The 24,239-nt window shown below is 36.7% G+C and overlaps 1 protein-coding gene across 5 annotated transcripts in view; it reads right to left on the bottom strand.

Moving 5' to 3' along the window:
- LOC145684150 (uncharacterized) overlaps positions 1–24,239 on the bottom strand; it is a 183,169-nt gene that overhangs the window by 59,256 nt on the left and 99,674 nt on the right. For all 5 annotated transcript variants that reach the window (XM_081756104.1, XM_081756103.1, XM_081756100.1 and 2 more), the window contains exons 6-8: positions 22,866–22,992; positions 17,874–18,134; positions 14,134–15,563 (exon numbers count right to left, since the gene is read on the bottom strand). In XM_081756104.1, coding sequence (XP_081612230.1) covers positions 14,134–15,563; positions 17,874–18,134; positions 22,866–22,992 — 1,818 coding nt within the window. The remainder of the gene's footprint in view (positions 1–14,133; positions 15,564–17,873; positions 18,135–22,865; positions 22,993–24,239) is intronic.

Raw genomic sequence — 24,239 nt, 5'->3', positions numbered from 1 at the left:
TCTGACACCGTGGATTTGTCCGACTTCATTATAGTGGACAACAGTGAGCTCAACATAGGAAGCTTAAACTAGAAATACAAATCAGTTAACAAAGCAATTTTTATTTAAAAATTAAAAATGTTTAACAGTTTACTGGCTCACAGTGTCTGATGAAGCCAATACGTTCAGTGTCTGATGAAGCCAATATGTTCAGTGTCTGATGAAGCCAATATGTTCAGCGTCTGATGAAGCCAATACTTCAGTGTCTGATGAAGCCAATATGTTCAGTGTCTGATGAAGCCAATATGTTCAGTGTCTGATGAAGCCAATACGTTCAGTGTCTGATGAAGTCAATACATTCAGTGTCTGATGAAGCCAATATGTTCAGTGAAAAAATGAAATCTTTAAGTTTTACGTCCCACGGTTATGCCGGTTAGGCTAAAGGAGACGGTGATTATGAGAAATGAATAAAATGGTGGAATGAAGAAAGTGGGAGGAAACGGGAGTACCCCGAGAAAACCCACGCACACGGTGTTTGTCCACCACAAAGTTCACTTCCAATATGTTCAGTGTCTGATGAAGCCAATATGTTCAGTGTCTGATGAAGCCAATATATTCAGTTAGTTGGAAATCTGTTACACATTTATTATTTTTAAATAAACGTTGCTTTGTTCAATGATTTTATTTCTAGTTTGTTATTTAAGATAGCAAAACTAGTATGAACCAGTTAGTTGTAGAAAGTGTACTATCCTGATATGGTAAAGCTCTATCGAGTCGGATTACAACCAGTGTTAGAAGACGAAACTAAGCCTTGGAAAGTCAAAAGATTTCTCAAGGATTTCCGAAAAATGTAAAATCGCACGACACTACCTACTAAGTCTCGTATAACGTTGACGGTCAATCGAAAATGAAGAAAAAAATCACCAAGCAATTTACTTAGTTACGAATAAAAAAATTAAAAAAGAAAAATTAAACACAGGAAAATAGCATTTATATACATGCTGTCGAAAATATCAAAGTTTCAGCTAAGAAACATGCCGTTGCTTTGGATTTTCCTCATAGTTTGAAGCTTTAAATTGCTATATTCAGAAATTCAAAAGAAAACATTGTATTAGAGTTGCTAAATTATTGTGTTCATCATGACAGTGAGCTTCGAGGATAAAAATAAGCTTAAAAATGTTTTAGTTTAAAAGAAACATCAAAGATTATACATAACTTTGGAATGAAATCACAGGAGAGAAAATGAAAATAGTACTGAGTAGGCCATAAAAACTACTGGATGACAATTGGCACGTTTCATTCTGTTTTCTTAAATTTCTTTACCCTTTCTGGTAATATTTGTGTGATTTTTTTTCATAAAGTACCAAATAATGGAACACAATGGATCATGATTATCCAAACCCGAAAGTCATAGTGGTTTGGTGCTTAGAAACCACTATTAAACAAAGCAGTAAAAGCGAGCACAATGGTATATACTATCGAAATAGTAATGAGCTGTAAAAGTAGTGATATTTATTACCCAGTTTCTACATTAATAAAGTGGTAACAAATGGTCAAATTATGCATTGATACCACATTATTTCATAGTATTTTTCAAGTACTGATAGATTGTTACGAGGTTTGAATATTCATATTCTTTGCTTCTTCCGCAATTATGAAAACTGTACTAAACATAATCTTTTAAGACAGCGGCATGAAAACGAAATAATATTTAAGATACCAATTTCATATTTTTCTGATATGATAATATCCTCCTGTTTTACTCTAATATGCAATGTTAGTATTATATATATATATATATATATATATATATATATATATATATATATATATATATATATATATATATATATATATATATATATATATATATATATATATACAGGGTGTTTCAGATAAAACGTCCAGTGCTTATAAATCCGAAACGGCTGAGAATAAAAAGATGAAACAAAAACTGAGATAGGAAAATGTCATAGGGCGCATCACATGTTGTTGTTGTGGTGACCCCCAGGGCCCTCCTTCAAGGGGGCCCAGGGGCCAACTACAAATTTTCAAATTGGAACATGTATTGATTCATACCTCATTCAATAGTACTTGAAACGAAACAACTTTTGCAGGAAACAATTTTCGATTTGGGCCACCGTTTTTAAATGGCCGCAAAAAGTGGGTCCTATATCAGATAAAACGTCCAGTGCTTATAAATCCGAAATGACTGAGAATAAAAAGATGAAAAAAAAATTGAGATAGGAAAATGTCATAGGGCACATCACATGGTGTTGTTGTAGAGACCCCCAGGACCCTCCTTCAATGAGGCCCAGGGGCCAACTTCAAATTTTCAAATGGGAACACGTATTGAATCATACTTCATTCAATAGTACTTGAAAAACGAAACAACTTTTGTAGGAAACAATTTTCGATTTGGGCCACCGTTTTCAAAATGGCCGCAAAAAGTGGGTTCTGTATCATATAAAACGTCCAGTACTTATAGGCCTAAATCAGAAACGGCTGATAATAGAGAGATGAAACAAAAACTGAGATAGAAACGATGATAAAGCATATCAAGTGGTGGTGTTGTGGTGACCCTCAGGAAACTCAGTGAAGGGGGCCTAGGTGCCAAATTCAAACTGATACAGGACTTTTTGCGGCCATTTTGAAAACGGTGGCCCAAATCGAAAATTGTTTCCTACAAAAGTTTCGTATTTCAAGGACTATTGAATGAGGTATGATTCAATACATGTTCCCATTTGAAAATTTGAAGTTGGCCCCTGGGCCCCCTAGAAGGAGGGCCCTGTGGGTCACCACGACAACACCATGTCATGCGCCCTATGACATTTTCCTATCTCAGTTTTTGTTTTATCTTTTTATTCTCAGCCATTTCGGATTTATAAGCACTGGACGTTTTATCTGATATAGGACCCACTTTTTGCGGCCATTTAAAAACGGTGGCCCAAATCGAAAATTGTTTCCTACAAAAGTTGTTTCGTTTTTCAAGTACTATTGAATGAGGTATTAATCAATACATGTTCCAATTTGAAAATTTGTAATTGGCCCCTGGGCCCCCTTGAAGGATGGCCCTGGGGGTCACCACAACAACACCATGTGATGCGCCCTATGACATTTTCCTATCTCAGTTTTTGTTTCATCTTTTTATTCTCAGCCGTTTCGGATTTATAAGCACTGGACGTTTTATCTGAAACACCCTGTATATATATATATATATATATATATATATATATATATATATATATATATATATATATACAGATGGTGATCAGAGAAATGGAAACACCTGTAGTTGGCAACACGTCAGATGTATGGGTTGGCAGTGGTGTCGTGGCGCTGGTGGTGGTGTGTTAGGTCGGTCTCCATACTACGTCAGACGCAGTGGAACATTAGTGTCCAGTGGCTGCAGCAGACGGAGGTACTGTAAAATGGGTGACCTCTCAGATTTTCAAAGAGGGCAAATTGTTGGTGCGCGGTTATGTGGAGTGAGTGTGACGGCAGTGGCTGTGTTAGGTGTGTCGCGTGGAACAGTGTCGAAGGTGATGACGGCCTACACAACACACGGGAAAACCACATCGGGGAAGCGGAACAGTGGGCGGAAGAAAATCATGAGTGACAGGTCACGCCGAGTATTAAAGCGCATTGTCACGCAGAACCGTCGTGCCACTGCGAAGCAAGTGACGGAGGAACTCAATCAGCACCTCCCCCACCCTGTTTCGACAATCACAGTCCGCCGCGAATTACATGACTTGAACTTACGGGGTCGTGTTGCACGGGCCAAACCGCTCATCAGGGACCATAACAATTTCGCACGCCGCAAATGATGCCGCGACCATGCAACTTGGACCGTTGAGGACTGGAAACGTGTGATATGGTCGGATGAGTCACCCTTCACCCTTCACCCTATTCCCAACCACGGGCCGTGTTTAAGTGTGGAGAACGCCCAAAGAAGCTTATGATCTGTAGTGTCTCCGCCCAATTGTGAAACATGGCGGCGGCTCGGTGATGCTGTGGGCCGCCATATCATGGTTTTCATAGGGTCCTATAGTCACACTTAGCGGACGAATCACTGCCAACGATTATGTCGCAATTTTAGGAGACCACTTGCATCCTATGGTCCTGATGTTGTTCCCGAACAATGACGCCATCTTCCAGGATGATAATGCACCCATTCATACAGCTGACGTTGTTGCAACGTGGTTTGAGGAACATCGGGATGAAGTTCAACACCTCCCCTGGCCCGCCCAATCCCCAGATCTTATCATAATTGAACATCTGTGACCCGTCTTGGAAACACGACTCCGGCGACGATTTCCACCTCCATCCTCTCTCACAGAACCGGCCGATGCCCTGCACAAGGAATGGTGTAAAATTCCACTTGCTACCATTCACGACCTCTATGCCTCCATCCCACGTCGCATTAATGCTGTTCTGAAGGCGAAATGTGGCCCGACACCATATTAATCTTGTAAGTTGCAATTTCGTTCAGGTGTTTCCATTTTTCTGATCATCATCTGTGTATATGAGGTGATTCCTAACACCAAGATAAGGCAAACTTGGGTGCATAAATGCTTCCTTTTAGAGTTATAGGCCGCCGAAATCATGAAAAATTTAACTTCTATGGGACCTATCGAAGTTGGGTCAAGACTTCACTTATGAACTAGTATGTGGTCTATCCAAATATCCATGTTTCAGAATCTTTTGATACTTCCGCAACAATTTTTATAGAGGTAGTTGGTGAGTACTTCAAATTATATGCCCGTAGCCAAACTCCCTCTATAAAAATTGTTGCGGAAGTACCGCAGGATTCTGAAACATGGATTTCTCGATAGGGCACGTATTACAGGGTGTCTACTAAAGTTCCAAAATGAAATTTCGTGACCTTTCCCTTCCCAAACCACAAAATTTAGTAACATTCTCAAGAGCGAATTTGGGTTCGAATTGGGCCGAATTTTCATGCATGTGATAGAAGCGTGGTTTGTTTGTGATTTGGTAGCATCTAAAACCGACCAGAGACATTTTTGGTAGTGAATTTTGACGTTTTACAGAACAAAATTGTTCTATCTATACTTATATTTGCATAGATAAAAAAAATGCCCGGCCTCAGATTCCAAATAAACAAAGGATCTTTTGGCGTCGTGGAAGTGGGAAGTGCTAGACCACTCCGCGCATAGTCCTAACTTGAATCTCTGTGATTTCCACGTTTTGGGGCCACTCAAGAAACAACTCCGGGGGCGCTGCTATCGATCGGATGAAGAAGTGCAGCAAGCTGTGATAGAGTAGCTCCATAAGCAATCCAAGGAGTTCTTCTTCCAAAGCATTCATAATCTCGTGTCAAGGTGGGATACGTGCCTCAACAGCAATTGTCATTATATATAGCTCTAGCCAGTAATAAAGTCTATACATGGAAATGGACCTTTTCATTTAACAGTACCATACATACATAATAAACTACAGTATAATGGAAAATGAGTAATTGTTTAACGCTGTGCTAATATTATGTAATTTCTTTTATTTTCTAATCTGTTAATTTGTACACTTGTATAACCATTGAATTTACTAACTTTATAATATTATTTTACACGCCATTGGTGAAACTATTAATTTATTAAATGAATAATAAAATTCTTATTTGCTATAATGTGTAATCTGATTTATACTTAGCAATATTTCGTCTTAATTGCTTTAAATATGAGCTCCTCAGAAGATTTTTTTTTTTTAATTCATTTTCATAAAGGTACGTAAATATGCACACTTTAAGTTATGAATTTACTGTTCAAAGTGTAGATAGGTATTTACTGAACAAGGTAAACTTCACTGAAACTCTAACTAGCTTAAAGCTCCGGGATAAAGAGACTAGTAATTACGCACTGGGTGGGACCAAATAGAAAGTATAGTAAGAAAGTAACAGAATATTCATAAACACAGACAACATGCAGTCTTCATGCACCAACACACAAAATCAGTCTCTTCAGGCCAGTACATACATGCCATTTATCTTACGTTAACAACAGCTCACTATCTTCCAAGAAATTTGTACGATGGGAATTATCAGCAGTCTTCAGCGACATTATTTATGGGTTTTATTTTAATCTACTATATGACACAAACAAGCTAAAGCTCCAGAAAGTATGTGTTGTATCATGACATACTACATCTATCAGGGGCGGATCCAGGGGGGGGGAAATTGCCCCCCCCCCAGAAGAGGAAACTTTCTTATTTTATATATATATATATATATATATATATATATATATATATATATATATATATATAACTAGAGACCGGATGTTAGGCAAAATGCCTATTCTTTAATATTAAAGATATGATCAAAAATAACGTTTTAAAGTTTATATGGAGGATTATAGTTTCGATTTAAGCTAATTTTATTTTGCCTATTTCGACCTTTACTGCCTAAATAATTGCTTTAGTGCCTAATGTTGCCTATTCTATGCATTTTCTTCAAATTAAGCCTTCATTGGGAAAAATGTAATTTATATAACATAAATAATACACACACATATATATGTATATTAAGTGTAAACACAAGCACGTGGTACGTTGCAATATATATACAGAGTGAACTTCAAAGATGTGCATATACTTCGGGAAGTGATTAGTTATATCAAAAGAAGACAAACAGTCCTCATGTATTTTGTCTAATTCCGTGTCATGTACAAGTGACAGAGTGTCAACTTGGAATCGAAAATCGAATCCTGACAATTGGAACGAAACCGAAAGATGTGCGCATACTTCGAGAGGTGATTCGTGACATGAAAAGAAGACAAAAAGTCCTCTTGAATGTCACGAATCACCTCCCGAAGTATGTGCACACCTTTATGTCTCGTTCCAATTGTCAGAATTTGATTTTGGATTCCAAGTTCGCCACCTTGTCACTCCTACACGACGTGGAATTCGACAACATGCAAAAGGACTTTTTGTCTTCTTTTGATGTGATGAATCACCTCTTGACGTATGTGCACATCTTTCAGGTTCTCCCAGTACATATGGAATGCATAACAAGCTTCGTTTTTATATATAAAAGAAGATACTAAGAAAAAAGTATGTTTCTATAGTCTTTGAACATTATCTATGACTTGAATCTATTTTTTAATTATATTGAGTATTTATCTTCATTATTTCGAGTTACATTTTAGTGCCTATTTTACTGCCTATTTTTTAAATTTTTAGTGCCTATTTGCCTGCCTATTTTCCAGGTTTTTAGTGCCTAAACATCCGGTCTCTATATATAACCCATCCCAAAGTTTGGAGCCCTTAAAAGTAGCAGTATGACAACCCTCCCCCAGAAGTCGGTCCTGGATCCGCCCCTGACATCTATATAGGTATAGTTAAGTGCAAAACAAGAGTTCCATGGAACTTTTGCTGCATGACTTAATAGTGAGCAAAAACAATAGCGCTACCAATGTAGATTTTGTTTCGACGTACAGCTATGCAGTATATCGTAGTGTCACTTGAAAGTTTCTTTCAGATTTTAAAAGAATCATCTAGTGTCGGAGTGCTAAAGTATGATTTCCCTCACTAAAAATAATAAGAAAAAGTCTCGACAAAAAAAATCCACTTTTGTTTTTAAAAAAGGAAGGGACAGGGATGATCACTGCAAAGAACTGATTTCTACCGCCAATAGGGACCCTAACTTCCTCCTGAACATCGTTTCTGGGGATGAGACAAGGGTTTATCAATATGACCCGTCAACAAAACGTCAGAGTACAGAGTGGAAGTCTCCTTCTCTCTATAAGCCACAATATGCGCCAGTCTAAATTCAAAATCAAGCTTTTTTTTTTTTTCGATAGTAAAGGCATTGTTGTGGACGGCAGTCTGCTTCTTCGCGTGCCGATCGTCAATTGGGCTATTTGACAAAGCGGCCACCAGGCGGCAGCACGGAGGACCAGTGCGATCTTCTTCCAATCCAGCAAGGACTCACTCTCATTCTCGCGGTTCCAGTACCACGAAGCAGCAGAGCTCCAGCAACCGGCGCCAGGATAGAGGAGCAGGTGAAAATGGGGACCATATGGACACGAAGTGAATCCAGGATAGCGAAGGCAGGGGAAACCAAGAAGATGGCTTACCAGATGGATCTTGGACATACATATTGTGTAACATTTCCTTTATTATTTAACCTGTAATCGGAGCCCTCAGCTCTAAGTTCTTTTTTTTTTTTTTTTTTTTTTTTTTTTTGTACTCTTAATTCTAATAGTTTTTGATCATATAAACTTTATCTCATCGAAATATTTCTTTTGCCCTAAATAATTCTTGTGATTGTGTCTGACAATGTCTATGAGCGCAACTACCTATGCTTATTACTGAGGCAAGTATACCCTCGTATCATTAGAATATGATGGTCACATTGTGCATAAGGAATTTATGCCTACGGGAGAGACAGTTAATGCCTCATTTTACCTTGAAGAATTGAAGCAGTTACTGCAACGCATCACATGTGTGATACCGAGTACCAGGAGTAATGTTCAGTGGCATCTGCTTGATGACAATTTACCAAGTCACAAGACAGTGATTATGCAAAACTTTTTTTGTCCCAAAAGTTATACCCACTCTCTCTATTCACCAGATCTGGCCCCATGCGATTATTTTCTATTTCCTAAACTCAAGTCTACACTCAAAGGTTCGTACTTTAATGACGTAATGGCCATCAAGAGAGCTATGACAAAGTTTTTCAACAGAACTCCACACTTCTTTGCACTGACAGCCAGGGCGCAATGATGTATTGATACACGAGAGTCGTATTTTGAATGATCCAAGGTAAAACACTTTCTATGTTCTCTACAGTTAAAGTCTCAATATCAAGTTGTCGTACTCTGTGTATATATATATCAAAGCAGCTTGCGCCGCAGCATTAAAAGACATTCCGGAGGAGGACTACCCAACGCATTCGAGACCTGAAAGTCCCGCTGGAGCCGATGTATTGACGCAAAAGGAGACTATTTTGAAGATTTTTAAACACTTGTAACCTTAAATTCAATAAATGATTTTTAATAGACTTACTGACATTACTTTCAGGGTAGACCTTATATATACTAGTTCCTTTGTAATTCCTTAAACCGTTTGGGATCGGTCCTGCAGTTTCTAAGGCAGAGCGTTTCGAAACGTGAATTTTCGAATTTTCGGCGGTTCATAACTCTGAAAGGAAACGTTTTTCGTCCCATGTTTATTAGGACTTTTTTCTTTCATTTCATATAAGGAATCACCTCCCAAAGTTTGTTGGTGGAGTTACCTACTACCCTGTATATATATATATTGAGAATTAAGATTAGAGATGCAACATATACAGGAACTTAGTAAACATGGCTTCATTATCCACACTGCATTTGCAAATCTCAATTAATATTACCCGATATTAGATTCTCTGACTTAATCAAGAAGCCACATTATTAAGAGAAGTTTATACCTTGATAGTAACATTAGCTGAAGTGTCCATTCTTCGCACGGGGAAAATAGATTTGTAGACAGTATTTGAACTGTCTTCCTTCCCTCCTTTTAACATACACATTTCAATGAAAATGTAAAAAAAAAAAACATGAGATATTCTATTTTGGGCATATTTTGTATTTTGACCCTTACTCCCCTTAGAACACGGCTTTTAATCAAAGTGATATGATAGAAAACGACTTCACAGAGATACTATGCTCCATAAGTAATTACAAACAGGTTAGCCGTTCTTCTGACTCCAAAAACTATGAACTGAACACGAATCTCAGTTAATTTGGACATTTTATTTTTCAGCCCTTCCCATCCCTAGGGCCGATGAAGCCTGAACTGATTTAAACGGCATCGAAAGAGTCACTATTCATCTTTGTGACACCGAAAACTATGAATTTGACACTAATATAGGTTTTTCTGAATTATTTTTACACATCCCTCTTCCCAATTTCCCAGGAGTGCTAGAGGTTTGTTACCTCCAATTTTATTTATTTTTTTATTTACAGAGTGTAAATTGTGTGTGACCAAGCTTTGTTCAAATTACTCCAAGCATTCTAGAGTTAAGCTGGAACATAAACACATATATACGTACTATTTTAGTTAAACAGAAATTCAAGTTTAAGATCAAACCATAATTCGGTAACCATTCATTAACCATACTGTACGCTATTGCCTTGCTAGTTGGTGTCTCCTTCCCCAGCGAGGCTGTATGAGAATAGACTTACAGCTTAACATGGGATTCGAAACACATGAGCTTCCGCCGGGATTCGAACCTGAGTCTACCACGCGGAAGGCGTGTGCGCTAACCACAGCCCAGAAGGAGCTCTCGCCTTGTAAGTGTCATAATGGAAAGTTAGATTAGTACATACTTCATTATCAGTTTCATATTCCTTTCATATTTATGCAATATCCTTTCATATCCTTTCATTTACAACAGCATATGCTTCTCCACAAAAATCTTGAAACAGCCGACAAAGTCATCTACGAGGAAGTACGAAGGACACGGAGAATCACGAACGACTCCGACAACCTCTCCACAGGCTGTCCTTCAAAGGATGGCTATAAAAGAGCACATCCAGACCAAGAAGACATCAGTTCCAGTTAATCACTCCTACCTATTCGCGCTGCTCTGGGCAGTAAAGAATCCCTAACCTCATCTCTGCGATGCTTAGGCAAGTGAGCAGGAGGTTCTTTTCGTCTCCGCGCTGCTCGGGCAGGAGATTCGAACCCACCTCCGCGCTGCTTCAGATAGAAGATTCCCTAACCATCAACCTCAAAGACTTCTGTGCTTTTTTGAGCAGGAGGCCCAACTCTTAGAGAAAGAACTATTGTATAAACGAAACTACTTATTTGTAGCATATTACTTGTGTAGAACTTTTGTAATAAAAAGATGAAGGAAATAAACAAACTCGTCTACCGTCTCTACCATTACATTATAATAATAGGCGTCGATGTTACCATACAGCATCAACTTTTAGATTTACAAAAATATTCATTTTTTTATTTTCTCGAAAACCACGCATAAGGATTTACACTCATCCATGTCATTTAGTCTTTTTTTTAAAAAAAAAAAAACTAGTAGTATTGTAGAATTTGTTGATGGAGATTTCATTTTTAGAAGTGATTTTAAAAAAAATCTTTCCTATTAACGCATGTTGTTGAATAATTTGACAGACTGACAGTTTGAACTGGCAATGTTGGGAATTAAGGTGTGTCTTTACAATTCCGCACTTGTTATATATAAATGATAAATAATAATATTCTAACTTGTTTTTCCAGTAGTGTTTCTTTTCGATATCAAGTGCGTATTCAATGCAATTAATTATTTTCCCCCATATTTAGAGAATATCAGCTGTTAGCGTAAATACGGAAGAAAGCAACATTCTCTCTTTTGAACTTTTGAAGAAAACTCGTACACGCTTTCAAATATTCTGTTCACTATCTACAATTGTTATAATGTCAATACACAAATTGTGGCATATGAGGACAATGTGAGGCAAGAAGTTGTTACCTACTGAAAAAGTTTCCGTCTAAACCATTCGGAACTAACTTCAATACGATGAATCTCTCGGTAAGTCAGTTGAATTATATTTTGGAAAAGGCTATAAGAAAGAAAAGGTGAATAGAAGTGAATAATTTAAAGCATAGAAAGTAGGATCTTTTCTGTGGTTCATTAGTAAATTTTCAAACAGGACCGATAAAAGCTATTTTCACAGAAGTCCCTGAATACCTGGATCATAAGCACCAGAACAAAACTGTATCGTACAATTTGATGTTGAAGTATTTTTGTCTTCAGTACGCTACGAAGCGATTACTGAAGCGCTCTCTGATAACTGTCATTTTCGATTTTTATATATCTCTCCCCCTCCCTCAAATGGCGGGGCTAAATTTGGATTTAAACGGCATCGGAAGTGTCACTGTTCACCTCAGCGACTCCAAAAACTATGGATTCGGCACTAATATCGGTCATTTTCGATCATTTATATATATATATATATATATATATATATATATATCTTCCCTCACCCTCCCCTAAGTTATACCGTCAAAGTGAAATGAAAACCATTCCAGGCGTGAACCCCATATATGTTGAAAATTTGTTCGAGATTGGTCCCGTGGTTCAAGAGTTACTAAGTCACAAACAGTCACTTTCAATTTGAGTTTTATTTCAATTTTATTTATATAGATATATTTCCCTTTTTAGTGAGTTTTATTTATTTCAACTCTTATATATTGATCTCTAGAGTTTGAGATTCTTGTCTGAGCTGATTATGTTTTGAAGAAAGAAGAAAAGTACCCTCAATCCTTATGTGGACTACAGGCTGGAGTTTTATCTTGAATATGAAAATGTACAACTTACGAAGTACACTAAAGAGTTGTAAGATTTCTTGTTTTTGTTCTGAATCTGTATGATTTAAGAGGTGATTAAATGAGTAAAGAGTCAGCCTTCGAAAAAGTCCTCCATTTTAGTATCTCATTGGAGCTCCATTTGCATCTTTTTGAAGACTGGAAAGAGTGCTTACAAGTTTACACACTTATATCTTTGTTCATGAAATCATCTCTTAAATCATATAGATTCAGGACAAAAGCAAGAAATCTTACGACTCCATACAAGTAGCTCGAGCTTCTTTTCCAAAGACAACTACCCAAGACGAAGACCTAAGGATCAATAGAGATCGAAATATAGGAGATTAAATACATAAAACGCACTAACAAAGGGTAAATATAAATGTCTTATTATATTCTTATATTACGAGTAAGTATTACCAATAATGAAAACTTTATACCATTTAATAAATAGTTATGATTATTAAACACTAAAATAATTAAAAATTCAATAAATAGTAATATTAATGCGGCCTTTTAATCCCCTTCAGTCATTTTCTCAAGGCAGACGGTGCAATCTTCAACTTGATAATAGGTGATCAGTACATAGTACAGGATGTTTCAAAAGTCCCTTACCACCCCTTTCAAAATCCGTACGGATGCACCTAGGTATTTATGTATTAAACTTGATGTAGGAAATATACAATAGGGCTAGGGGCAAACCTTTTGGATGATGGTTTGCGGACGGCCGCCATCTTGAATTTATTTATTTATTTATTTTTTATTTTTTATTTTTTTATTTTTTTTTTTTTTTTTTTTTTTTTTTTTGTTTCAAACGATAAGTGGGTCATGTGATATGTGATCTTAGGCTAGAATTTGTTCAGGATGTCAAATCTGATATCAGATTTCATGTATATTTATTTCGTGAGAAGTTATAGACAACGATAATTGATGTTTACCTGTTACACAATGTGCTCCTTTTTTCATTCATGAAATTTTAACTGCGGAACGATACCTGGAGATGTTACAGAATCAGATACTGCCAGGTCTGCTGTCGGAAAATGGCACATTGATGTTACTTTGGCATTCGGGTGCGTCAGTAACTGGATGAACAATTTCCTGGGGCATGGATTGGTCACCGTGGGCCAGTTGAATGGCCTGCCCGAGCACCAGACCTCACTCCAATGGACTTCTACCTTTGGGAGCACATTAAGGCTATGGTGTATTGTGTGAAAATTCGTGATCTTCGTTACTTGAGCACCGTATCATAAATGTGTGAGCAAATATTTCCAGCTACCCTGCTCCGTGTTCATAGCAATTAGGAGAGGCGTCTGCACACGTGCAATGACCAGCACGGAGCACATGTGAAGCACATTGTGTAACAGATAAACATCAATTGTCGTTGTCCATAACTTCTCACCAAATAAAGATACATGAAATCTGATTTCAGATTTGACATCCTGAGCAAATTTTAGCCTAAGGTCATGTTTCACATGACCCACCTATCATCTGAAATAATAAAATGAAATTCAAGACGGTGGCCGTCCGCGAAGCATCATCCAAAAGGTTTGCCCCTAGCCCTTTTGTATGTTTCCTACATCAAGTTCAATATAAATACATCCGTACGGATTTTGAAAGGGGTGGTAAGGGACTTTTGAAACACCCTGTATATCAACTCGGAATTAAAATTATCTTTTAATTCAAGTAGCTCGCTCCCAAATTTCCTCACGATTCTCTTTGAACACTCAAAATTATATGCATTTATCCAAGAACACGTACGCCAACGGTACCTATGTTAACCATTTGACTTCAAAGAAAGAACGAAATAATAAGCTATGCTTACACCACTACTTCTACTATTAATGTACTTACCTGTAGTTTTTCCTTGTTGCAGCGGTTGATGTAGATTCTTCTTTCAACAAATCTACATTTTGAGTTGATTGTTGAGATGTAGTCAGCTGAGCAGTTTCAGTATTGTACGGATCGTTTGATATCAATTTTACATTCCCATTACTGTTACCTTGTATTGAATAGAAATTGAAGTCCGGTGTAAGCACATTGTTTGCGTTAACTATATTTCCTCCAGGAATTTCCTGAGTTTGCACTTGTGTTACGTTCCCAGAAAACACAGTAGGTTGCTGCTGCTGCTGAGGCACAGAAAGCTGATTTGCATTGTTAGGAAACTGGAAGGAAGTATTAATTACACATCCATCATTCACTGTGGCATCACTTGCTAGTGTAACAGTTGATCCTTGTGAATCTGTAGAGAAAGCACTGTGCACGACAGGTGACTGAAACGCCACTATTGTGTTCTGTGAACTATTTTTCACTGTTGCGTTAGGATTGCTGTATGAAACTGTGACTGCTTGGGATGAGTTTAGCACGATATTTTGAGGTAATAAGCTAGCAGACGCTTGTTTAGAAACAAGCGTGTTATTTTCTGAAGGTATTTCATTAGCAGGTTTTGGAAGAAGATCACTAGACACAATCTTTACGGCAGTATCTGCATATTGATTAATACCTAGATCATGAGTATTGGAATTAAACGGTACCGAAGTGTTTGATGTTGGAGTACTTCCTGTAGAAAATACAATCATTTCATGACTAGACGTGGAAGGAGATTTCTCTTGTTGCTGGATATTTACAATTACTTCTGTTGGTAAATGTGTCCCATGCGCTACCAACATGTGCTCCTGAATTTGATTTCTATCAAAACACTCAAAGTAGCAACTACTACACTTAAGAATGAGTCCACTATGTGCTTGAGAATGTTTCTGAAATAATTCTTCCGTACAAAAGCCTTGCTTACATTGACCACAAACTAGTTGATTTCTTCTTTGCACGTGAGACACATAGTCAGCATTGGAAATAAAGGTAACTTTACACAATTCACACACTAACTTTGGCGCTACAACTCCTCCGCTCATTGCTGCTGTTTGAGAATGGTCAACGAACACAGAAACTGGAATGGATACAACATTTGTCGAGTTATTGACATTTGGATCTTTACAAACATCGGAAGACAACGTGTTATTTTGAGCTGCAAGTTTAATATTGACTATTTCTTTCTCAATTAAAGCATTCACAGATGATGATGATGATTCCTGGATTGCTGTATCACTGTTGTTATTTCTTTTAGTGCTACCTTTCAACGTAGCAGCCATATTGTTCGCTTTAGCCAATATCTCAGATGCGGCTTCAAACTTCTTTTTCTCCTCTTCTACAATCGACTTTATTTTTTGAATTTGGGACATCATTGGATTGTCTTCAGCAACATCGGCCAAAGGAGGCAAAACATATATCTAGAACAACATATAATCGGTATTAATAATAATCAGTATTAACTTCTAAAATAACTCATCTAATATAAAGACATTATATCTTATTCAGGAAAGAATTCGTCACCTACCTTTCTTTAAAAAAACAAATTTTTACACCATGTAGGATAATACAGTGTTTTAGCCAGGAATTAAATTCTAATGCTATCGGTGGGGAGAAAATCGCACGTTATCTTGACGCTAGAGCGTATCCCGAACTTCATGTATTAAATATTAAATGTACTAAATGCACTACAGGTCGGAAAAGTAACGGAACTTTTTTCTTTACAGATAACAACTATCTCCATCTATCGAAGCAACATATCATCGGAAAGTTGGATATGTGCTCAATAAAACAAGATCACAATCGTGAGAACCGATTAACGGAGAGTCAAGTTATAGCAAGAAAAGTGAGTGTATCTGGTGTCACCTCGTCACAAAAAACATGATGGAGCAAAGAGCCAATATTATAAATTTTGTTTCAAGCTAGGTAAAACATTTACACAAAACATTTGAAATGATGGTACAAGTGTATGGTCGGGTCACGAGTACTTATCTCGTACACGTGTGTTCGAGTGGTATACGTGATTTCGGGAAGTCGTGAGTCCTTGGAAGACGACCCAAAACGTGAGTCCTTGGACCGATAAACAAAAGTCGCGATAAGTTGGCAGAACATGTGAGTGAAATGAGCGGTGAATATTATCTGGGTGTTAAGCAGCGTTTGTAACGTAAGGCCTGAGTATCGTGCGCCAGGCAGTTAGTCTATTGCATGACAATGCACCGTATCATTATTTCCTATTCCCAAAATTAAAAGTGGCCATGAGAGGAACATTTTATGACAATGTCACACACTTCCAGTTTGCTGTGACGAAGGTCATCCAATTACGAAAAAGGACATTAAAAACTCTATACCAGCATTGGTTGAACATGCCCAGCGATGTATTGATGCAGAAGGGATGTATTTTGAATAAAAAGAACTACAATTGGTAAAATACTAATTCGTTTTGTTTAATTTAAAATTGTTCCGTTATTTTTCCGGCGTTCAGGGAAGAAACACAAGAAAAAATTATACCAACAAAATGATACATGTCTCGTAAGTGATGAAGCTGTTAAAAATACTAGTACAAAATACATATTTTTATACGTAAATATCTAAGATTAATAGCGTTTAGTTTTAACGTGCCGATTTGAAGGACCGCGGCTTCTCCTAGAAAACTGGTGAAGAACCTCAGTCCCCTCGGGACTCCCTTGAATTCAATCCCTGATTTCAGTTTACAATATATAAAACGAACATCATGCCTGTTGTTCTGTATGGTTGCGAAGCATAGTCGCTTATTCTGAAGGAAGAACGTAGACTGAAAATATTTCAGAACAAGATCCTAAGACGAATATTCGGTGTATTGATGCAGAAGAACGGGAATGATGAATAACGGAAACTTCATAACGAGAAACTGAGCAATTTATACCGCTCACCAAGCATTGTTATGATCATCAAGTCTAAGAGATTCAGGTGGGCAGGTTATGTAGCCAGAATGGAAGAAAGTAGAAACGCTAAACAGTTTTAAAAAGTTTTAACAAGAAGTCCAATCGGAAAACTACCATTAGGAAGACCTAAGCGCAGATGGGAGGACAATATTAAGATGGATTTCGCAGAAATAGGAAAACAAACTGGACCTAGTCGGCTAAGAATAGAAGTCAATGGACAGCTTTGGTGGGCGGTATAAAAATATGCCGCTTTGGCGAGCGGCATTGAATCTCGGGTTCCATAGGCCATAGACATATGTAGGTAGTTAGATTATCCATCTACATGTAGGACATTGTTGAAACATCAGAACACAAAATCTCCCGGAAATCTATACATTTTTTGTATAGTTGGCAGATCCTCAAACATCTTCAATTATAGATTTGTATTCTTGGAAACTGAATTTTAAATCACTTATATAATATATAAGAAAAGTATTTATAGAAGTATGCTACTAATGAAGATAGAAAACTATTTACATAAATTTCAACAACTATGTTCTTTCAACACAACAGCGAACAGCAAGTCATATAAAAACATTTCACCACCTATCCACACTTAGCATGCTTACAAAACAGAGAATTTCATGTTGTCTATGAAATTTTGTTGTTAACGTCATTTGTTGTCGAAATTACGAAAAAGAAGTAATAACATTTCTGAATACAAAATCAGCACTAATTTTGTATTTGAATTATCCATTATGTATCCTGAAGCATCTATCAGCAATTACACTATAACAAATTGAATGCCTAATTTTTTTATTTTATACTCACCTCATTAACACCCTTTTTATCCCTACCAGTAATTTGCGGAATAGAAACTGAATGTTTCAATCTCAAATGTCGTCGGAGATCTTGGTTTTGTCCATATTTCCCTCCACAAATACCACAAATGAACCTTTTCAATCCTTGGTGAACACGAAGAATATGTCGAATAAGATTTCCTCGATCGTTGAATGTCACTGAGCAGAATGTGCATGGATAGGAAACTGAGTTGGGCCCCTTGTGAACATTATTCTTGTGTTTCTTAAGAGCCTGAAATATACACATATATATTGGTTGTACAGATAAGTAGATAGATATTCAAATTAAAAATACAAGAGGTTTCGTAAAACTTATTATCAAACTACCGAATTTCAACGAGGACGCAACATTTAAATAAGTCTATTTTATTTATGAAGTAAATAAATATTTTAAACTATTATTATTATTATTATTATTGTAGTAGTAGTAGTAAAAAATCAGGATACTGAGAGGGCAAGTATTTACTATAGGTCTTAGGCCTCATAAACAAAAGGAATTAAACACAATTGTGGCATGGTTTTTCATGAGTACTACGATTTGTGCTGGCATTTTTGTTCAATCACGACACTGCTTGCATTTTACTAGGATTGTTATACTTTTTCTTTCTTTACTACTACTACTACTACTACTACTACTACTACTACTACTTCTACTTCTACTTCTTCTTCATCATCATCATCATCATTATTATTATTATTATTGTTATTATATTATTATTATTATTATTATTATTATTATTATTATTATTATTATTATTATTATTATTATTCTGCCTTTATTGACAGATCACTTGCTGCAACTGAGAAGCTTCCATGCTGCACGGTCTTCCGCTAACCTCTTCGTCTTCACGTATGTTTTTTTTTCTGTTTTGATATCGTCCATTAATTGTAATCTCCTTCGCCCTCTCCCTCTTTTTTGCCACCATACCCTCTAAAACGTCATAATACAGTTCCTTCTTAATCAATGTCTCAGCCAGTATCTCCCCCTTCCCCCGCCATCATTTCTAACACCTTCTCATTCATTTTCCGCTCGACCTATCTAATTCTGTCCAATGTCCACGTTTCTGACCAATACAGTACAATACTCCATACGAAGCATTTTATGTCTTTTTCTCAACTCTTTGTTCAAGGTCCCACAAAATAGTATTTTCTTCCTCCTAAAGGCTTCTTCCGCCATTCCTATCCTTGCTTTTATTTCAAGTTCACATTTCATATCGTTACTGATAATACTACCCAGGTATCGAGAGCTAGTCTAATTGCATTTTAAGCCAGATAAAAGTAACATGCATTATTAACGGGCAAGCTTGTTGAACCCACTCAAATTTGTAGTTCTATAAATAAACCATAAGCCGTAGAGAAAAAATGGAGAAGAATACAGTTCCTTATATTTCTTCTGACTTTTTCTTTCGTTTTCATGCAGAAAAGCACAGTGTACAGTACAACTGGTTGTGAGTTCGAGGAATTTCTTCCTGCCCATTAATACCATAAAGGTTAAACATCAATCTTGAGTTTTGTAGCCTTATCTAAGAATTATCAAACTTCAATACTAAAACAACGTATAAGAAAGAATAAAGTAGTTCCTTAATTTTGCGTGAACTATATTTATCATTGACTACAATTTCGGTTAATTGGTCTTGAACATTCGTCTAGTCAATTTTCAGACGTGGATAAACACGAACTTATTAAATATTCTTCTATCACCTTATTAAATATCACTTACTTCTCGTTCAATAAAGTGTGCTCCTACATTAATGTGATACACAACAAATTAATAATAATTTTGGGTATTTTATTGCACAATAAAAAAGAAAACATGCAAGAAAATGTAACAAGTTCGTGTTCAATCTAAATCTGAAAATTGAGCAGTTGAAGGTTGCAGGCTAATCAACCAAAATTATTCAGTATTCTGCTTGTTGGCAGGTCTGGGATTAATGAGCTTTTACTAAGTTTTCATCTACTAATGAGTTATTATTATTATTATTATTATTATTATTATTATTATTATTATTATTATTATTAAAATTTGGACCTGCAAATGTTTCTTTCACATTTCTCGATCTCCAGTTTCCTCTTTTAACTCTCAATATTATCTTCTATTTTTCAAATCATCGATCAGTTGTGTTCTTCTTCTTCCTATTCCTCGCTTTCCTTCTATCTTTTCTCCTATAGCGGTTTGAAAAAGACAATTTCTTCGCAAGATGTGTCTAATCCAATTGGCCTTCCTACGAAGGATACTGGCTAAATGCATCCTCTTCTCTACTATCCGTTTTAAAACATCCTCATTTCTTACACTCTGTCCATTTGAAGGGTAAGAGGAAAAAAGAAGGAATGTCACAAAACTGCATTTTCGAGAAAACGGTGTTTTAATATTGAAAACCGCGTAAAAGGAATAAGGTTAGTTAAACTTTTGCCCCTTTTTACATGGACATTTCTCCATCTAAGCATGCATGGCATATACAGTCAAATAGTACCAAGAGTCACCAACAGATAGGACAAAGCACCCGATAAAGCACATAAATGAACATTCCTTGTTTTTTCCCCTTACCCTTCATTTTATCTTCTCCATCTTTCTCCAACACCACATTGCGAAGCTCTCTAAATATTTCTTCTCTAACTTCCATAATGTCCAAGATTCTGAACCATACAGTTCAGTGCTCTATCTATAGCACTTGATCAACTTCTTCTTTAGTCCAACATTAAGTCTATAAGACTGATCTTTTTTTGTTGAATGCTTCTTTGGCTATGACTATTCTTGACCTGATATTTTTGGTGTAGTAAGCGTCTCTCGTGAAAATTATAGTCAATGATAAATCAAACTTAACATAAAATAATGTAAACAGTTTATTCTTTATTACAAAATTAGCTGAAATGTTCGTTCTTCGCACGGGAAGAATAGGTTTATGGACAATATTTGAATCCCCTTTCCCCTTCGGATACGTATTTCAATGAAAGTATAATGATAAAAACATTTTTGACATAAATTTTGAAACATCTTATCCCCTAAAAATATGTCCTTTAATTAAATGGCATACTAAAACACAGCTTGTGGTGAGCTATGTCCTAAAAGTAATTTCAAACGGGTCAGCCGCTTTTCCGGCCTCAAAAACTATGGATTCTACACTAATCTCGGTCATTTTATTTTCTCCCCTTCTCACTCCCTATGCCAATGGGGTTGAACCTGCACTTAAACGACATCGAAACTTTGCTATTCATCTCAGCGACCATGAGCACTATGAATGGACACTAATTTCAGTTGTTTTCGATTATTTTTCCATGTCAACTCCTTGCAACCCTAGGAGTGTCTTACCCAAAACGGATTTTTTTTTCAGAATGTAAATCATATATGCACCAAGTTTGGTTAAAATTGCTCCTGACATATTTTTATATACCGTATATAAAATATGAATAGATATAAATATATAGATTTGCTAAAATAAAAATATTAACTTACTACTAAAGCCATTTACTTGTCTTAAGATTTAGTGCTATCTTTTCCTATTATAGCATAAAAATAACGAAGAAAACTACTATCTACTACATTTCTGATTTTTAACAAGAAACAATACTTCAGAGAGAAATGAGAAAAGGACAGCTAGTTTTTAACATAATAGCTAGTTTCTAACATGGAGTTGAAGTTTTTATGACCATTGCGTGATCAAAAAGGACAGTGAATGTAGTTACACAGTGTCATCTATCAATATTGTGTTCATTTCAACTAGTAAGCCCGATGGCATAAACCTTTGTTAGAGTCAGTGTCCAGTTTGAACGAGTTGTGACATGTTATTTGATTTCCAGAAGCAGAAGAGTGAGGACGTGTTAAGAGGGTCTCTCGCACGCCAACATTAAGTTTTCTTCTAAGCTGCAAAGAAACTCACGAAATCTCAAAATCCGTGTATGACAATGAAGTGGTGGCATTGAAGATTGTTTACAAATGGTATAAGCAATTCAAAAGTGGAAAGGAGTCGGTTGAAATAGAGAAACGATCGAGAAGTCCTTCAATGTTAAAAACAGACGAAAACGTGCATAAAGTGGCACAAATGATTTGTTCAAACAGGCGAATGGCTATTCGAGAGCTTTCCGAAGAATTAAACATCTCGTATGGGTCCATGAAAAGCGTTTTGACCGCCGATTAAATGGGCAAATGGCTGTGCCACACCCTGCTTTTGATCCGGAAGTTTTTGGCCGGAAAGAGAGTTCCTGTCTGTCCACATCCACCTTACTCACCAAATTTAGCACCATACGACTTCTGGCTTCTCCCGGAAATTAAAACCGTGCTTAAAGGAAAACGTTTTGACACCATTCCTTACATTGAGAAGACCACGACAGAGCAGCTGAGCGCCCTTCCAGTCATGGATTCAACGTTGGGATAAGTGCATTGCTAGTCACGGATAGTACTTTGAAGGAGATTAAATCAAATTTTATGTAAGCTTATTACTTTGTTTCCAATGAAATTATTCATCGTATTTTTTGATCACACCTCGTATAGGGGACACAGTGGCTTAGTGGTAACAAAAATGAAAATGAAATCTTTAAGTTTTACGTTCCACGATTATGCCGGTTAGGCTAAAAGAGACGGTGATGTTGAGAGATGAGTGGAATGAAGAAAGTGGAAGGAAACGGGAGAATCCCGAGAAAACCCACAAGCACAGTGTTTGTCTACCACAAAGTCCACACGGCGCGAGCTGGGATCGAACCAGGGACTCCAAGCACCGTAGGTGAACGCTCTATCACTGAGTCACCGTGCCCCCTTACGGTTAGTGGTAGCGTTCACCTCCGGTGCGAAGGGTGCCTAATTCGATCCTATGCCGTGCAAGTTTATCTGTGGATTTTTCGGGGTTCTCCTGTTTCCTCCCACATTCTCATCCTATCAATTTCTTTCATAAAACACAAATGTCATCTTATACACTGTAAACTAAGACAAATTTAATTTCTTCTCTGAAAGATTGAGAAAGTATAAATGTACCTGAAGCCTTTTAAAGCTCTTCTGACACTGTTCGCATTCATATGGACGTTCGCCAGTGTGAATGCGCAAGTGAACTTGAAGGCCAGATGACGTATCACAGCGAGTTGGGCAAAACTTACACTCAAACCTGAAAACGATAAATCAATAGTAGCATTGAAATTATATAAATATTGTTTCACTGGAACAATTTTTAAATGAAATAAGTGTAGCTATTGATTTTGTATTAAATACGGATCTAAACTACCTCGAAAAGAGTTCTAATAAATTATGTCAACCTTTTTCAACCAAATTTATTTTGCTACTCGTATACTCTCAACTATTATTTATTTTGAGCGGGAAAGAGGTAGGTGGATAGGCTTCCACAGCCGAACGGGCGAACAAAGGCAACAGAAACACATATCGTACGTTTTCCGACATCAGAACAGGACAAGAAAATCATTATGTCGAACGAGATTCAACATAGGATCGTAAAGAGTTACTGATTCATAGAACAACATACGCAATTATTACAAACGAAGTAGATGGTTTTGACATTTTATAAATCTAAAACTATTTGAAACAATGTCATTGAAACCCGGAGCTGAGAAAAAATTTCACTCAACTCTTCTGGTTTATTTTAATATAATTTAGATGCCTTTATCCTTGTTCTTCCTCGTTAACGGAATGATTGATTGGAGAGGTTATTAACACTTAGTAACAAGGACATTTTTCTTCATCACGACATAGACCTGACTAGCACTTGACTCTAGGAGACACAGTCTCGTTAGAAGTAAAGGAAAGGTGTTAAAAAGTTAAAGTAATAATAAGAAATAAAAGTTCGAGGGCAGCACCGGAGATAGAGTGAGTTAGTGGATCGTGGGTCAAGATTTATGAGTGGGTCAGTAGGTCAACAGGACGAGACCCACTGCAACCCACTACCCACTGTGATACTGTGATCCACTACGACCCACCCACCCACTCTGTTCAGCGCACTGTAGACAGCATCTTTTGAACACTAATGAATTTGTCTATCTTTTACTTTCAAGGCCTCCATTTTTCTTCCTTTTCCATTTGTTTTCTGATATATCTCAGTTAAAAAGAAAAAAAAGATACCTTTTGGATATTGATATTTGTAATTGTAATAGTAGCAATAGGACTTAATACATGGCTTTCGAGACAAGTCGAAAATTTTACATTTTTTTCTTTCTTTTTTTTTATTGGCCTATTTTACCTTGATTTGAGACTTTCGAATTCCATCCTATTTGAAAATGAAACGTATCTGTAATTCAACAAGGAAATAATTATATATGATAATTAAATAGAAATTCATTGTAATATGGCCCATAACAAATACTTTACCATTTTATATCGTAAAGGTTAGATCCCCCGGTATAG

The sequence above is a fragment of the Thermobia domestica genome, chromosome 4, assembly GCF_964235325.1.
Source record: "Thermobia domestica chromosome 4, izTheDome1.hap1.1, whole genome shotgun sequence".
NCBI lineage: Eukaryota > Metazoa > Arthropoda > Insecta > Zygentoma > Lepismatidae > Thermobia > Thermobia domestica.
The sequence above is the reverse complement of the archived record's forward strand: the minus strand, read 5'-3'. Positions and strand labels throughout refer to the sequence as shown.